Source organism: Phaenicophaeus curvirostris, chromosome 2 (genome assembly GCF_032191515.1).
Source record: "Phaenicophaeus curvirostris isolate KB17595 chromosome 2, BPBGC_Pcur_1.0, whole genome shotgun sequence".
Lineage (NCBI taxonomy): Eukaryota > Metazoa > Chordata > Aves > Cuculiformes > Cuculidae > Phaenicophaeus > Phaenicophaeus curvirostris.
In genome coordinates, this window is record NC_091393.1 from 55,907,433 (window position 1) to 55,926,171 (window position 18,739).

Here is an 18,739-nt window from a genome sequence, read left to right on the forward strand (position 1 = left end):
TGGCAATGACAACTTGACATAATTGGAGCATGTTTTGAAAACTCACTCTGCTCTGCTACTTTTCCACAAATAACACCATGAAAACAGGAAAAGAGCTCACAGAGCAGTACTTGAATTTGAAGGTGGAAATATACCACTGTTGAATGTAACCTGGGAAACCGGGCGGTCGGCTGTCACAGCAAGGAAAAAAAGAGCTAAAGTCTGAAAAGATACCACAGACTTGCAAGAATTAAAACAATCATCTTTTTATTTAGCAACAAATACATTACCAAAGTGTTTATCTTTCAAAGAACTGTCTACATCACTAATGGCATTCTGAGTGTTGCTCATAAAATTTCCCAACCAAACCATTAAATACTAGCAGTCAACATCTACACCAGCACTAGCTTCCAGATCAGCAAAAGGATGTCTCATTGCCACATGATACAATCCAGCACACAAGCTTACTATACAAACTATAAACAGCTACTCATACACCTCCTGTTGCTGGCTTTACATAAATAAAGTGCTCATGCAGATCCAAAAACATTTACTGTGGGACTATCTCAGCATCCATGTAGTTCAGTTTATCCCTAGATTACTTCCTCAATAACCACTGTAAAGTACTTCACTCGTGGAGATGATTTTTCAGCAAAACAATGATGGTTTTAAATCATGTAGAGGTCTTAAAGCATGATGCAAAAGCACATATATACAGCTCTATACTACAAAAGACGAAATCAAGTAGATTAAAATTACTTAAATTACAAATAACAGTTTCCAGATGTCTCCTTCTGACCATGCAAACCAGCTGGCAACTTTCAACAGGAAGGTAGGCTGGAACAGAACCACATTTTGATTTTCAAGTTATGTGAAGTTAGTTGGTTTTGAACAGCTCACATTTTTAAGGTTGGGGTCATTTTGCATGGGGAAGGGGAAGAAAAAGATGGGAAGGAAAGCAATTTGGTTAATAGAATTTTATTTAAGTAACAAGCGCAGGAAGATTTCACTGTAAGTCACGAACACAAAGAAAGCACTTTGAACAAGAAGTGATGGATCAGCATCCCAAAGTCCAATGAAAGACACTGACCCCAAAACATACAAAGCTCTTTGTGCTAAAGAAACTGAAAGTAGGTGTTTGCAAACAAGTGGTTTTTTAACCACTCATACATACACGCCTCTGTGCTTTGCTGCTACTCTTACATTATCTGCCTCAAACACTCAGCTGCACACTTGTTATCACTGTGATTTGGATTCACAATACTGCGTTACTCAAAAAGAACGTTGCATATGGCTGTATGGAAGGAATCAGTTGAGAGTCTGTCATTCAGAAACACGATAATGGAAAGACCGAGAAAAGTATGGGTCCATCAGAATTAGAGTCCAGAAATTAAAAAGTAAAGATTGAATCCCATGAAAACCCCAGAGGCAGAAATTAAAAGTAATTTTTTTAAAATTAAATTGGCATTTACATGCTACTTAAAACATGCAGTAGTAAAACCACATGGGAACCAAAAGCTAAGTTCAACACAACAAGCTAGCATACAGATTCAAGATTCACACAAATACAAACTTACTTTCAAAAATTTCACTTCTATGTTAAGGGAGTACTCCTTTCCTACTCAATAACTATGACCTTCAAAAACAGCCCATCCATTTTGGTATAATGGATAAAAGCTCTTTATTCATTTTCATGCATCTGAAAGTCAGCAGATAACTAACTTAGGCATACTTGGCCACAGTTGTATTGCTCCTTCATACTGTAGGCCAATCTCGCAAAGTTAGCACTAATTATTCCTCTCTTTGGGGGTGAAGAATGGCATGCTAGTTTTTGGCTCACAGTCTTACAGTTCATATCTTCACCACAAAAACTGTCCATAATGTACTCACATTTATTGGAATGGTTATGTTGAGTTCGTCTAAGCCTGAAACAGCAGCTGAGTGAAGCAACTACTGAGAGTACTTGAAAGAAGAAAGTGACTTTAAGGTTGGGTTCAGCCTGCAAGAACATAGAATTGCATTTTCCAAGAACCTTTAACGCCTGTGTGCAGATAAGAAAGACTGTACCTCTTAGTACACCTTGATTTTGAGAATGCTGAACTTCACTTACAAATCACATGGAATGTCAAAACTGAAGAGTTTAATAAAAATTAGGGAAAAAAATCAGAAGTAACTAAAAACTGTTACAGTGATTAAGATAAACTCAGCTGCATGGGACAGATAAGATAAGCAACTCCCTTCACAGTAAGGCTTGAGGCAAGGCCATGTCAACAGCTTTAGTAGATCTTTAAAGAAAGACAGATGCTGTACATTTTACACTTTACTGAGCAGACTCCGTGAAACCACTATGCTGACCTGTTTTCAGAAAGGCCAATTCTGTCAAGACCAGCAGACCACATGAACAGCCAGACCACCTGTTGTCATGAAGGTGGTTTCATTAAAACAGGCACTAATACTATGCAAAAGCTGAGGAAGATCAAAAGATTAGCAAAACATGACCCCAACTCTTAGGACAAAGCTGTCATACTAACAGAAATAAGGAAAAATTTCTAAAGTTATTTTTGCCTGACCCATCTTTTTCAGATTTCAATAGTGCAAGCATTTAAAACTATTTTGAGCTCAAGTCCAATGTTGCAGTAATTAGGTTCTGAAGAATTAAAATAAAACTCAAGTCAACCACTCCATGAGAGATGTCATTCCAAACAATAACTGGTCTCAAGCTCTGCAAAAGTTTACTCCATGTCGGCCACAATTTGCCAATTTAAATAAAAATTAAAAACATTCATTTTATTAATCTTGTAAGAGTCTTAAGAAAAATTTTTACTTAAAAATGTATTAGCATAACACTAAAAAACATGACTGAGGTAATACATTCTCAGAAACAATCATACAAAAGAACAAGAACATTATGCATTTCTTTCCAAGCTTACTAATAGCTCTTAGTGAGCTCTTGATACTACATCAGGATGAAAGAAATAGTAGCATTAAAAGAAGCTTAAAGTTAGATTGAAACTAAAACATACCAGACTCCCTCCTTTTAACACGCCCACAAGCAATGGAAATCACCTGTAAGGGACACATTTGCAAAATTATATTTCCATTTTACTACGGATTATTAGGTAGCTTCAGATTACCAGCAAAAAATAGTATTATGCCATTAAACCCAACCAGAGACAAAATAACAAACATGCTCTCTTTTCTTCGTGGATGACTAAGGACTTGGACTTCATTGCACTGAATGTTGGGGTGGTTGTGGCAAAGAATGGGTATGTTTTTAACATTACATCAACACCTTGTCTAACACCAAGGGGAAAAAAAATACGTCAACAACAAAGAACCAGTTAAGAGCACAAACCTAATTTACACACAGATAAAATAGGATGAGAATGTTACTTGCTATCAAAATTAAAAAAAAACCTCAGTGCTCTAAAAAATAACATCACAGGTTTAAACTTTACATCATTCGAGATTAACTAAATTTAAGAAATTTTAGATACTCGTAAAGTAAAATAGCAGTGGATGTGTTAATTCTTAATTAAAAAAAATAGTTCCATTTTCAACTGTTTCCCAGTCCTGTCATGAGTTACAATTCTTAGTCACTTAACCCTCAACACAACATATACATTGAAGGAAAGCGTGTTCACCGAATGCCCCAAAAGCAACATAACTGCTTGTATAGCAGAGGTATTAAACTTGGGTTAAGCATTTTTTGTTGGTTTAATTTTCCATTGCTATTTCTCTTCTTCATGCTTCATCCAAGTTACATTGATCTTCCTTGAGCAAAATTAGCCAGATGTTGAAGAGATTTGGGCAAACCAAGGAAAATTACATGACAGGGGAGCAAAACCAAATCAATCCAATGTTTAGTCCTTGCTGAATCCAGCTCAGGCTCAGCCATATTCAACGCCTTCACATTCATGGCTGCTCCCAAAGAAATTTGTCCTCAGCAACCAGAAGCCTGCAACAAAGGTGCAGACTCATTGCAGATAAGCCTTCACTACAGTAAAACTTGCCAAGATGTCATTTTAAATTATTTAACATCTAAATAATAAAACACTCAAGAGAAATATCTTTACCATGTCCAAGAAAAGAAATTGCAAAGCCTAACAATATTTAAACATATACTAAATATACTAAATCAAAACACCGTTCACACTGAAAAATTAAGTACCTGGTCTCAAATGAGGCACAAAATTCTATGGAAATTGTGGTATCTTGTAAATTGCAACTTATCAAATATATATAAAATTATACACGTTCCTTTTCCAGGTTAAGTAAAGGTGGCCTGTACACCTAGCTAAAGACTGCTGATTAATGTCTTTTAGCAGAGTAGATGATGTGTCCTGACTCTAAGCCCCTTGTTGTCCCTACATAGTACCAATACCCTATCGTGTCTCACTTACCCTTCTGCCTTTCAACACTCTTGGGAGCCTGGCTACCACCTCACATAGACAGAAAGAACGAATCAGGTTATTTACAACTCATTAGTTTATAAAATTACAGTTCACTTATTTTTTAAGATCGTAAAATAGGCATACTTGGCTAGCAAATATACATACAATAACTACTGAAGAAAATAGCACCCTATTTGATAGGCAACAAGCGACCTATTCTTGTTGGGAACTGGGAAGTCTTAATGCTAACAATTCATAACTGCCTTAACACTACTTGCCATGTACTCCTGAAGGAAATCTAATATATTTAATAGCAGTGACATGCATCAGTTCTTGAACTGATGTTGGTATTTCTTTTCTTTCTCTACCACTACATCTGTCAAAGACGTTGATTTACTCTCAAACCTAACTGTGATGCCTACTACAACTCCCTCATCTTTAACAAATAGCAGGTCCAGTCTGTATAACTCACTTTGTTTGACTTCAAAGAGCAGCTCCTGGAACACTACCCAATCTTTCCTCTTAGCTTCATCCGCAAACAATTCACATAGTTGGTTATGTCTCTTAATCCTAGCATCATGTGCCACATGGCAATATCTAATAGTATGCGAGCAGGTTTCATTCTCGGTGTGACAATGCTGACAAGATTTGATTTTCTTGTCTGCCCCTTGCTAGATATTCTTTTTTGAGGGAAGACGTTAGCTCTTAGCTGTAACACCATGATGAGCTTTCTGTGGGGAATGCCTCTAACAGTCAATTCAATTGTTACTGATTTTATCCTTCTCAAAATTGCAAATTCCATGGCCTCAGGATAGCAGTTTGGTCCAAGTTACATATTCCTAGTTTTGTCAGTTAGAGGACCTTGTAAAAATAACTTCTGAAGCAGGTATCTCCCATTCTGACACTAGTTCCTCACCACCTGCTTCCTCTGAAATCACCAGGACTGCGCTAGGCCCCAACCAGATGAAATTTTACCCATATCTCCTCTTGCTTCAATTCATAATCTTTCAAATTCTTTCTTGACACCCTCTTGCAGAACAACCACTCTTATTGTCTCGTCCAATGACTGCACAATTCTCTGCAGTCTTTGAGCCTGTGCACTAGGAATGAGCCCTGAGCCTCTGTTAATACCAGGGTCTTCATCACAATTCCTGGAATACAGGATAGCATCACAGGTACATGCCATTAGCTACAGCCTTTCCTTGATGGCAGCTCAAATTGCCAAATCAAGGGTTTCCTGGTACATAGCTTCTACATCGGCCTAGTCTGCTAAGTAAATCAATAACAGAATAATACATCCTTCCAAGACGTCAACTTTCTGAAAAGGCTTCAATTAAGCCCAATCCATTGCAAGCACTCCTCCACTTTATCCAGTAGTTCTGTGTCAGGCCCAGGTATTTTTTAGAGCTACAAGATTCAGCCATATCAAGGGGAGTGCCACTAATCATCCATGGAGGACAGTCACCGACCACACAAGAATCTTTCATAGGCTTAATGTAACTTTTGTGATACAAGTTTATCAGGTAAGGACTATAGAAGGAAACAAGCCCACACGTGGTTAATGACATTATGCAGCACTTTAGCCACAGTCAAATTAATTCGCTCTCACTTTCCCCTGGAAATATGGATTCAAAAGCATGTATACGTGGCTATAACACCATCAGCACAACATGATGGGGGGAATAAGCAAAGAAAGATTGTCATATGCCAGCACACCATATTGACTGGAGGAGAGAAACAGAGGTGTGATAAGGAAACTTAATTAATTTTGATGGACTGTGAATTGGATAGGGACCAATTTCTCAGTTCTGCAGGTGGAAAAGAAAAGCTGATTTCTAAGATGTTGGTGTGTAAAGTAACAGGGCTTGGCAAGAACCCAACTATAAAAGACAGGAGATCAAAATGACCCAAAAGTGAGGCAAGAGAGCAGTGGATAACTGTAGGCAAAGAGAGGGGAAAAAAAAGATACAGATTGAGAACCCAAAGACCTTCAATCAATCAAGATAACAGTAAATAAGTCATAAATTAGCCAGTTTTTTCCTGCTTTCTCAGCATCCCTATATAGTAAGTTATAACAAAAAGAAACTCCAGTCACAGCTATACGTTTAAACATAGTTATTGCTAACCCTACAGTAAGTTGCATTTAGATAGCTTCCTAGAAGTGTTGTCTGCTAAAAGATCTTGATTTAAATAGTTTTAGGGGGAAAGTTTGCTCAATCTCAAAGGCAGCTACTTTCAGTAAATGAGAAGTAGTTTTGAGAATTGCTGGAAAACAAAGTGGCTGACTACCTCGTGGAAACAGCACATTTAAGGACAGGATTTTTGTTGTGATGAAAAAGTGCAGTTTAAGCAGGTTTATTTTATGTCACAAACTGTATGATGCCTCAAATTAATGGTGAAAGAACATGTTTACAATGCAACAAGCAGATAAAAATCAAACCAACAAAATAAAAAGTCGTGCAGTGTTATTCAGTCACTTGTCTCTAAGTATGCACTGAAAAATATGCAGAGTTCCAGACTCCTCTACATTAGTTTGTCCCTTTTCAGACATGAAAGCAAAGATAAGGCTTGTAAAGAACACTTGCCTAAATTTGTATGCAAATACAAAAAAGCACTTGCCACTGCTCTGGCAGTGATCGTTACCATTACAGAAAAGTTAATTCTACAGTTAAAACAATGACAAATGAGCAATGAGCGTATGTTTATACAGTTTTGTGAAATTTGACTGCCTTGTTGTCAAAAAATAGAAGTGCTAGTAAGTGCTAATAACAACTTATAATGAAGAATAACTTTTATAACTCTTTTAAAGGAAAAGAACACATAGCCTACAGTTTTCCATTTATGTTTTTATTTGGAAGCAAAGTCAGTTTAAGAATCTCCCATACTCCCCAGCCCACTTATACCTATAACAAATTTCGCTGGTTCTCTAACCACAACAGTACAACAGCTTACAGATATTGAGGAGTTCAAAACCTGGTGTTTCCACAGGGGAGTAAAGAGGAAGTGACACAGTCTTCCAACAGAGCCTCCCTCAAAGGCAGTTTTCTAAGCACAGCAAAAAGAAGACCTGTGGTGTAAGGGCAGGACCAAGAACCTCTCAACCAGGCTGCTGCAGAGGAAAACATACTGTGCTGAGAGAACCTGCATTACCGCCTTTAATTTAAATTTTGCAAACTACACACTCAGTTACTAAGTTACACAGAAGAGAAACAGGCAGACAACATCAAATTAACCTCATCCGCCTTGCATTCCTACTTCTAGCATAAAAATGCTAGAAATGCTATGCTACTTAGCTGCTTTTAGAGGAAAAAAAGTTAGATACATTGAGGGATCTACTCAAATGGAATTCTCTAGAACATTTTAGTCTTTCTGTAACCAATAAAACATACCTGAGCAAATTATATATGAATGCATACTTTTTTCTAAACTTGTTCCCAACTTAAGCAACAAGGTATCAACTTACACCTAAAAGTTACAGTCTGGGTGCTGCAACTGCCCCACACTTACGAAGCCCTATGTCAGAACTGAAGTCAACATCACAATCTTGCTGCAAGATCAAAAGCCGCTCTGCCTCTGCTACGTTTTATTTCCAAACCACTATTTAAAATCCCTCAAAATATTTTGACATACATAAGCAAAACAAAGGGGGAGAAATTACAAACTATAATTTTCCAGGTAATTACAACCACTGTATATTTCGAAATTACAATATTAACGGCTTCTACTTTACTTTCCTCTCCTCCTCCTATACTGCTATTGCTATGTAATAACTAAATAGCCTCCATGTGTTGAAAAATTCTGTCATTGTTTTCTTCAACACAGAAACCAATTTTGGCTTCAGGTTTTCAGAGCCAAAGACAATTCTAGCAATAATCACTTTTTTGATATAGTTTGGAGCTCGACATCCATTTCTACATCAGAAAGTCTTCCCCTGCTGTGTAAGGGAATAGAATTTCACTAAAATAGCATTTCTAAATTTTCTGTTTCACTAAAACAGTATTTTGACTAGGCATAAGGAGGAATTTCTTCACCATGAGAGTGGTGAGGTGCTGGCACAGGTTGCCCAGGGAAGCTGTGGCTGCCCCATCCCTGGGGGTGTTCAAGGCCAGGCTGGATGGGGCCTTGGGCAGCCTGGGCTGGTGGGAGGTGTCCCTGCCCATGGCAGGGGGGTTGGAACTAGAGGATCTTTAAGATCCTTTCCAACTCAAACCAGTCTATGATTCTATGATTGTAGTTCTTACAGTTGCAAAACAAAACACATAAGAAACACGCACTGCAACTATCCTAACTAGAGAAGCTGTTATCTACTTGTTAAACAGGCAATTTCTACAGTGAAACTGAAAGTCACTTCAGCAAATACTGCTATATTGGATGGAAGAATTCTCTAAAGAGTGGCAAAGGAAAATCCTGGAAAAGACCATGGGGTCAGGGGACCTAACACAAACAGACTGGAGAAAACAGCAAGGACAATTCTGTGTCTCAAAAAAGTAGAGGAATCCAGACAGGTGAAGTTGCCTGTGGTCCTGCAGCATCAGAATAATTGAAGACAACTGCCGGTTCCAAATCTACATACTTTTACTTCTCAAGGAGAGGAAGGGAATCTGTGTATCTAACACAGATTAATCCGAGGCTAATATGAAAAATGGAAGCTCTGAACAGAGGTGCTATCTCATCCTACAGTCCTCCCAGCCCAGATCACACAGACAGGACCCTGCTGATTCACACTGAGGTCCACCAAGCAGCTGCCCAGCACCTTCCACATGCAGCTCAGGGACAGCACAACCCTCCCAGCATGCCCAGAGAAGAGCAATGAAGCTGCTGAAGGGGCTGGAGAACAAGTCTTATGAGGAGCAGCTGAGAGAGCTGGGGTTGTTTAGCCTGGAGAAGAGGAGGCTGAGGGGAGACCTTATTGCTCTCTACAGCTACCTGAAAGGAGGTTGGAGAGAGGAGGGAGCTGGCCTCTTCTCCCAGGTGACAGGACAAGGGGGAATGGCCTCCACCAGGGGAGGTTCAGACTGGACATCAGGAAAAAATGTTTCATGGAAAGGGTCATTGGGCACTGACAGAAGCTGCCTAGGGAGGTGGTTGAGTCACCATATCTGGAGGTATTTAAAAGATGGGCAGACGAGGTGCTCAGGGACATTGTTTTAGCGGCAGATAGGAATGGTTGTACTTGGATGATCCTGTGGGTCTTTTCCAACCTAGTGATCCTATGATTCCCACAAGGGATGAGGGATGCCAAGCCCCGGGCGGCACGAGCCTGTCACCTCCCAGCGGTCAAGCACGAGGCATCCCATTCAAGGACAGCACTCTTGTTGCGACCGAAAACTGCAATTTAAGCAAGTCCACGCACTTGTATTTCCACGCAAGTGCGATTTCAGCATGCGCGCGTCACAAATTCGCAGATCACAGAACAGTTTGGGTCGGAAGGGACCTTAACGACCACCCAGTTCCAAGTCCCCAGCGGCCGGCAGGGACATCCCACGACGCCTCCTCGAAAAGGGGCGACTCGGGACCGGGTCCAACCGCGACCATTTCGGAGACGCGGCGAGGCGTCACAACAACAACAACAACAACAACAACAGCAGCAGCAGCACAACGCCGGCCTCCCGGGCGCGTTTCCCTAGCGCTGGGGGACGGGGCGGGGGAGTGGGCCAAGGGGCGGTGGCCGAGGAGAGGCGCGCAAACACACACACACACACACACACACACACACAAGCTCCCCCCGCTCCTTTGCGGAGGGTGACAGCGGCGGTCGCTTCCCCCCCCTCCCCGCCGCAGCGGCCCCGGCCCCGCCCCGCCCCGCGGGCGCCGGGCACGCGCGCAGCCCCCTCCCGCCCGCTCCCCGCGCGCGCCGCCGCCTCCTCCTCCCCTCGGCGAGGTGCGCGCGGGCGGTAACGGACACACACACACACTCACACACATATACGTATACACACACACATACACACACAGCCCCGCCTCAGGACTCACTGCGGAGGTTGTGGATGAGCTCGGAGTGGCTGGCGCCTCCCGACTTCCAGGCCATCGCCAGACACACTCTGCGGAGCAGGTACAGAGCCGCCTTCAGCGCCGCGACTGCGCACAGCAGCTTCCCCAGGAAGCACACGACCTCCAGCGCCGACACAGGCGCCGCCTCCTCGCCCCCGCCTCCTCCTCCTCCCCCTGCCGCCGCCGCCGCCGCCCCGGCCCCGGCCGCCGCTGCCGCCGCCGCGGCTGCCGCGCGCCCGCCGGAGGGAGGGGCCACGCGACCACCGCCCCGCGCGCCCGACATCCCGCCGCCTCCGCCGCCCCTCGCGCGCGCGGCCGCGCGCATGCGCGCGACCCCCACCCCCCCCCCGCGAAAACCAACCGTCCGTCCGTCCGTCCTCGGGGGCGCGCGCGTGGGGGTTGTGGGGGGGGGAGACATCCCCGCGCGGGAAGTGGAGACGGACAGACAAACACGCGGGACGTGGGGTTGTCGTGCAGGGAGGCTGCCCCGCCCGGCTGGACGAGGGACTGGCTGCCGGGGCGGCACCGCCGCTCTCTGGGTGCCACCGTCCAACCAACTCCTCGTCCACCCGCCAGCCCGCCGAGCAGGTCCGTGTCTCTCCGATTGAGAGACGAGGCGATGAAGGAGACGCAGAGCTCGCAGTTTTCTCTAACTATGTTCTTTTAATCAGCCCGGTGCACAGGAGTCGCGTTAAGAAAGTACCCTGGCTTCTCTCTTTCAAGCTGACTCACACAGCTCCTCGGTTCCTGAACTAAGAAAACCAACAGGATATTTTGTTTTGTCTGTTTCACACCCACACCCTCGTTCCCAGGCAGGTTTTTCCAGCCTCGTTTTCTCACTCACTCGAGATTGAAGGGGCAATGGGTATAAACGGGGGAGGGGCAGATTTAGACTAGACATTAGGAGGAATTTCTTCACAATGAGCATGGTGAGGCTCTGGCACAGGTTGCCCCATCCCTGGGGGTGTTCAAGGCCAGGCTGGATGGGGCCTTGGGCAGCCTGGGCTGGTGGGAGGTGTCTCTGCCCACGGCAGGGGGTTTGGAACTCACGATCTTTAAGGTCCCTTCCAACCCAAGCTATTCTATGATTCTTGTTTGGAGCACCTGGTCTTTTAGCCGTGTTTATTCCAATATGTTTGGCACCAGCGTCATGCTTTATCTTGGTCCCAATTAATCTTCCATCTACTTGGCATTGCTCCCACAAAGGATGCTGTGGGTGACTGTTCGTATGGACCCCTGAAGGACACCACGTGTCGCAAATCTCCATCTGGACAGCGAGCCATTGGCCACTACTCTCTGCGACCATCCATCCAATTCCTTATCCATCATCCATCAAGTCTATGTCTCTCCAATTCAGAGAGAAGGATGTTGTGGGGAACCGTGCCAAAGGCTTTACAGAAGCCCAGATAGATCACAGCCATTGCTTTTTCAGGGTCCACTGTTTGTGTCCTTTCTAACCTGACAAAAATACAACTGGATAGAACATTCCTTGCAAGCTACAGTCCCTACGGTTCAACCACTTCTGCTGCCAGAAGCTGAACGTGACCTCCCCAAATAGATCTCTGTCTCATTCAACGAGGAGAGGGAAACTGCAGACACATGGGCCTCTTGAGGATGCTATCCTGAAAACCCAGAATACAAATTAAGGCAAGGTCAACACCGGCAACGACAGGAGAATTAGCCGAAAGTTAGCGCTGGGGGAGAGCGATGACAGCCGGGAGGAGGCCTGGGCGAGGTGGAAAGGCAGAGCTCCCGCTCACGGAGGGCGGCGGGCCGGGCCGGGGAGCTCGGGGGCTGCGCTGATGAATGGGCTGGCGAAGCGGCGCTCCCGCGGCCGCCCCCGCGGCGCCCAGCGCGCTCCCCGCCGCCCTTCGCGGCGCAGCCAATCCCCGCCGCCCCGCGCCGCCCTCATCTGCGTAGAGCGCGCCTATTGGCCGCGGCCGCGCCGCGCGGGACAGGCCTACGTGTCGGGGGCTGCCGGGGGCCGGCGGGCGGGGACGGGGCGCGGCCCAGCGCCTGGGAACAAAAAACAGATGGGGAAGGACGGGAGGAGCCGCGGGCGGGGAGATGCGTGGTCGGCTGGGCAGTGCTAGGGGACCAGCCGTCCGCAGCGGCCTCAGGACAGGGTTGCATACACAAATTCCTTTTAAAAGGTGTCTGGGTCACAAAATCAGTGACTTGGATGCCAGACTGATGCTTCCAGTGTGGCCTTCGCTCTGTCCCAGTGTAGGCACGTGATGAAGTACCTGAAGGGAGCCTCCAAGAAAGCTGGGGATGGACTTATTACAAAGGCATGTAGTGATAAGACAAGGAGTGGGGGGTGGCTTTAAATTGGAATTGGATTTAGCTTAGGCGTTAGGAAGAAAATTTTCACAATGAGGGTGGTGAGGCACTGGCACAGGTTGCCCAGGGAAGTTGTGGCTGCCCCATCCCTGGAGGTGTTTGGCGCTGGGTTGGACGGGACCCTGAGCAGCCTGGTCTCGTGGTAGGTGTCCCTGCCCATGCCAGGAGGGTTGGAACTGCATGATCTTTAAGGCCCCTTCCGACCCAGACCTGTCTATGATTCTATGAAAGTGGCACCTCTGGTTCCTCCTACAGTCTGTGGCATAACACAGATCACCATAGAATTAACTTCCTACAGCTATGTGATATTCCTGGGCACTCCTAAACTCCTTAACTAGTCATTTTGCCACAGATATTCATTTGTCACCTGTAATTTATATGTGCTTCTATTGTCTTTAAGGAAAGCAAATTCCATTATTGCAAACATTTTCAGGGAACCTAAATGCTATGACTTTTGCATTTGTGCCCCCTTCTGGTCCCTGCGAACGAGCTTCCACATTCCCATGACTGCAGTTTTGCAGCATTTCCTCTCTTAACCAGGCACAACACTGCAGGCATGTTATCTACCAGGTCTTCAGCGTGATTTTCAGTTCTTTGTTTTTGCAACACAAGAATAATGATACATAACTAGGGATAGATAGGCCCTATCAATAGTACATTGTTTAAATACTAAAGGAAATAGGGTATCATCCAGCAGATATAAATTCAAATATTGTATTGCTTCTTAAAAGCATTCTTGATATCAGGACACAGAGCCTAACATAGCACCAGTGGGAGATGGATGACATTGTCTTCTATGTGAGAACCCATCTGAGAGGAACAAGCTTGTTCTGGCTCCACACAACACACATACTCCATCCCATTATTGCTGGTTCGGGTGAAGAAAATTAGATGAAGGTGGGATTCTCCTGTTCTGGCCAGCAGTCAATCCAGGGAAAATCTGGCTGCTGCCCAATGCATACACCAAGTTCCATCCATAGATTTCCCAGACCTTTCCCGTATGGTTCTTTTAATCCTGGAGAAGGAGACGCGGCTTCATTCTGTGTTCTCCATCCAGCTTCCCCTTAGCATGATCTGGCAACTGTTCTGCAGTCCAAGAGAGCCGGCCCCAGAATATAAAAGCTCTCCCTGTTATATCCAGTGGGCTGGTAGAGAAGGAAAGAAGCCATGGAGCTAGAGGAATTCCAAAAGGGCAGCAAGTACAGAGAACAGACAGACATTGTAAAAATACTCACACAAAAGTACTTCATTGTTTTAAAAGCAATTCAAACCATTTTCTGTTGTCAGATGCATGCAAACTGCATTGCTGTCACATAGAGAGGCTGTTGGCAATAAACTAGCTGGCCTATATTTAAAAGCATTCCAGGGATACTTACCCCCTTAGGGGACCAGAAGCACAAGAGAAACTGTTTTCATAGAAACTGACTGCTACTTACCAGGACCAGCCTGAATTAGGGTTAAGCTTGTTACAGAGCACAGAGAAAGAGCCCACATTTATCTCCCAGGAACCTGCAGACTTGCTCAGGTGCTTTTGGACTGAAGGTACCTATTGGCCATCTCTTGGCTACATTCTTGGCATGGATATTTAGACAATGATAGACAGGTTTGGGTTGGAAGGGACCTTAAAGATCATCCAGTTCCAACCCTCCTGCCATGGGCAAGGACACCTCCCACCAGACCAGGCTGCTTAATCACAGAATCACAGAATCACAGAATAACCAGGTTGGAAGAGACCCACCGGATCACCGAGTCCAACCGTTCCTACCAAACACTAAACCATATCCCTCAGCACCTCGTCCACCCGTGCCTTAAACACCTCCAGGGAAGGTGACTCAACCACCTCCCTGGGCAGCCTGTTCCAGTGCCCAATGACCCTTTCTGTAAAGAATTTTTTCCTAACGTCTAGCCTAAACCTCCCCTGGCGGAGCTTGAGGCCATTCCCTCTTGTCCTGTCCCCTGTCACTTGGGAGAAGAGGCCAGCACCCTCCTCTCTACAACGTCCTTTCAGGTAGTTGTAGAGAGCAATGAGGTCTCCCCTCAGCCTCCTCTTCTCCAGGCTAAACAACCCCAGCTCTCTCAGCCGTTCCTCATAAGGCCTGTTCTCCAGCCCTTTCACCAGCTTTGTTGCTCTTCTCTGGACTCTCTCCAGAGCCTCAACATCCTTCTTGTGGTGAGGGGCCCAGAACTGAACACAGTATTCGAGGAGCGGTCTCACCAGTGCCGAGTACAGAGGGAGAATAACCTCCCTGGACCTGCTGGTCACGCCATTTCTGATACAAGCCAAGATGCCATTGGCCTTCTTGGCCACCTGGGCACACTGCTGGCTCATATTCAGTCGGCTGTCAACCAACACCCCCAGGTCCCTCTCCTCCAGGCAGCTTTCTAGACAGACTTCTCCCAGTCTGTAGCACTGCATAGGGTTGTTGCGCCCCAAGTGCAGGACCCGGCATTTGGCCTTATTAAACCTCATGCCATTGGACTCTGCCCAGCGGTCCAGCCTGTTCAGATCCCTCTGCAGAGCCTCCCGACCCTCCAGCAGATCGACACTTCCACCCAGCTTAGTGTCGTCCGCAAACTTGCTAAGGGTGCACTCGATGCCTTCATCCAGATCATTGATGAAGACATTGAACAGGGCTGGACCCAGCACTGAGCCCTGGGGAACCCCACTTGTCACTGGCGAGAACCCCACTTGTCACTGGCAAAGTGACAAGGGCCCATCCAACCCAGCACCCAAGACTTCCAGGGATGGGGCATCCACAACTTCCCTGCGCAACCTACGCCAGTGCCTCGCCACCCTCATTGTGAAGATTTTCTTCCTAATGCCTAAGCTAAATCTTCCCCTTTCCAATTTAAAGCCATCCCCCCCTTGTCCTATCACTACATGCCTTTGTAATAAGTCCCTCCCCAGATTTCTTGTAGGCTCCCTTCAGGTATTGGAAGGCCGCTATAAGATCTCCCTGGAGCCTTTGCTAGGCTGAACAAGCCCAACTCTCTCAGCCTGTCCTCATAGCAGAGGTTCTCCAGCCCTCTGATCATCTTTATGGCCTTCCTCTGGACCCGTTCCAACAGTTCCACATCCTTCTTATGTTGGAGATTCCAGAACTGGACACAGTACTCCAGGTGGGGTCTCATGAGAGCAGAGTAAAAAGGGAGAATCACCTCCCTTTACCTGCTGGCAGTGCTTCTTTCGATGCAGCCCAGGATACAGTTCTGGGCTGCAAGTGTGCATTGCTGGCTCATGTCGAGCTTCTCATCAATCAGCATCCCCAAGTCCTTCTGCACAGGGCTGCTCTCAATCACATCATCCCTCATCCTATACTGAAACTTAGGACTACTCTGACCCAGCTGTAGGACCTTGCATTTGTCCTTGTTGAACCTTATGAGGTTCTCACAGGCCCGCTTCTCCAGCTTGTCCAGGTCCCTCTGGATGACATCCCATCCTTCTTGTGTGATAACTGCACTGCTCAGCTTGGTGTCATCTGCAAACTTGCTGAGAGTGCATTTGATCTCACTGTTTATATCATCGATGAAGATATTAAACAGCACTGGTCCCAGTACAGACCCCTGAGGGGCACCATTTGTCACAGATCTCCATCTGGACATCGAGCCATTGACCACTACTTTCTGAATGCGACCATCCAATTCCTTATCCACCAAACAGTCCACCCATCAAATCCATATCTTTCCAACTTAGAGAGAAGGATATTGTGGGGGACCATGTCAAAGGCTTTACAGAAATCCAGATATATCACATCCATTGGTTTTCCCATGTCCACTGATGTGGTCCCCCCATTATAGAAAGCCACTAGGTTGGTCATACAGGACTTGCCCTTGGTGAAGTCATGCTGGCTGTCTCAAATCACCTCCCTACCCTCCATGTGCTTTGGGACAGCTTCTAGGAGGATCTGTTCCATGGTCTTACCAAGCACAGAGATGAGGCTCACTGGCTGTAGTTCCCAGGATCATCTTTTCTGCCCTTTTTAAAAGTGGGCACAATGTTGCCCTTCTTCCAGTCACCAGGGACTTCTGTTGTCTGCTGTGACTATTCAAATATCAAAGAAAGTGTCTTGGCAACAACATCAGTGGTGCATGGACAGCTCTGTTGGGGAAGAGGCACAGGAATTCCAGCAACCAGAGTGGGCCATCACTTGTTTTCTCTAACATGGAGATCCCACTAATTTTAAACATGTCAGATCTCTCTCCTTTTCCTCACATTCACTCACATCTCGATCCTTTAGCGGTGCTTACACACATTTGTATATAACCCCCTCCATGCTACTCTTTCTGTTTCATCTCTTCCCTCCCAGCTCATAAGCCCATTAGACTTAAAATTATTTGAATTCTGCTAATTTTAAAAGCATATTGGAAGTTGATCATCAATGTCTGATCCCATCTGCTTCTGCATATATATACCACAAGCAGAAGTTTCCTTGTGAAATGTTCCTGCTGAACATTTCCACAGTTATGTCCCAAACCCTGCACTGATTTCCATCTACACCTATGCTCACTCCTCTCCTTGCCTCCATTTTCCTGTAACCTCAAGCTAATTTGGTGTGTATTTCCATTTCAGATGTTCACATTATCTTGAACTCAGCATCCCTCTTTTCCCAGCCCTGCACTCAAAGAGGAGGTGAGAAAGAACCAGGCACAGCAGTGACTCTGTTAGGCAGCAGCCTGGGACCCCTTTCATGAGGGAAGGTGAGCCTGGAGCCAGGCGTGACAGTGCCACACCGCAGGACACCATCTCACAGTGTCTGAGCGAGGCAAGCGGTGCAGGGATGGGGACAGTAATGGTTTTGACATTAGGTAAAAGCAAAGTGACAAGTCAGGCCCCAAGTCAAGACAGTCACCAATGGACTGGGCACAGGCCTTCCTCTACAACACAGCTGAGAGGGTGCCCCAGACCAGGTGGGAGGCCCAGGTGAGGGCAAGCAAAGCTTCTGAATGCAGTCATAGCCCTGTGATAATGTGCTCTTAAATCTGCTTTGCAGCACCCTGCAGAGCAACTGCACTTGTTCAAGAGATCGAACTGGGCACAACTCCAGGAGTTATGGCTAGCAGTAAATATGGCCTCTCCAAGTACCTTTCTGAAAATATTGTTAGACGATAATTGGAGAAAAGCAGATTATAAAGCAATAGAGTTAGGAATTAGCTTTATCCTGCCCTAGTACATCCACTGATCTAGTAAGTGCCTTCATTCCCAGGACCCTTAACCTCTGGCAGAGAGAGGCATGCTTTCAGCTTTCTTCCCTTTCACGAAAGTTTCAGCCACATTTAAGGAATCCATGGATTCTCCTTGTTGACTCAGCTAATATGTGTGGACCCAATGCCCTTGGAGCTGGCAGTGACTTGCAGGATTGCTATTAGCAGCTTAATACAGGGCATCAGAGGCGCTGGCTACTGTAGAATAATAATGATACTGCGGTGTACGACAGAGCTGGTTTAAGGCTTGCAGTACAGTTGGTTACAAGAGCATCTGGCTTTTTGAATATGTTCGGTTTTAGATGCTGCCGTCAATAATTATGAAAAACAAACATGTTCCTTGCAACTGAAGTTCAAATGATGCATAAAGCATGTAAAGTATCACTGAATTGGTATCACATCTGAAGGTTTACAAAACAGCATGGCAGATCACAAGGAACTCAAGAATGATGTATATAAAAAACTGTGACAGATGGCTTTGGCAGGCAAATTGCAATAACACGGGTGAAATTTTGACAAAGCCACTGCTGCAAATGCTGGTAAGTCCACCTAATGGAACCTTAGGGGCAGCAGCAGAAAATCGGGCTGGAAAACAGGAAGGTGCTTGTGAGAAAGACCTTTACAGCACTGCAGTGACTGGACATAGTCCCATCCCCTGAAAGGACAGCACAGCTATGTCAGCCTTCAGCTCATTTTACAAGTAACCTTCGAACTTTTTATTGCACAGTTGTTTAGGTCTCAGGTGAAATAGCACGAAGTGAGTATATGTGTCTTTGTGTTGGAGCTAATGCATGACATGGGACAAAAAATATATTATTGTGGCACTCCTT

At 45.5% G+C, this 18,739-nt stretch overlaps 1 protein-coding gene across 2 annotated transcripts in view; it reads right to left on the reverse strand.

Annotated features, from left to right (window-relative positions):
• Window positions 1–10,653, reverse strand: part of PCMT1 (protein-L-isoaspartate (D-aspartate) O-methyltransferase) — a 37,427-nt gene extending 26,774 nt beyond the window's left edge. For both annotated transcript variants that reach the window (XM_069852128.1, XM_069852129.1), the window contains exon 1: window positions 10,347–10,653. In XM_069852128.1, the coding sequence (XP_069708229.1) occupies window positions 10,347–10,647 (301 nt within the window). In that variant the 5' untranslated portion in view covers window positions 10,648–10,653. The remainder of the gene's footprint in view (window positions 1–10,346) is intronic.
• Window positions 10,654–18,739: the final 8,086 nt, after the last annotated feature.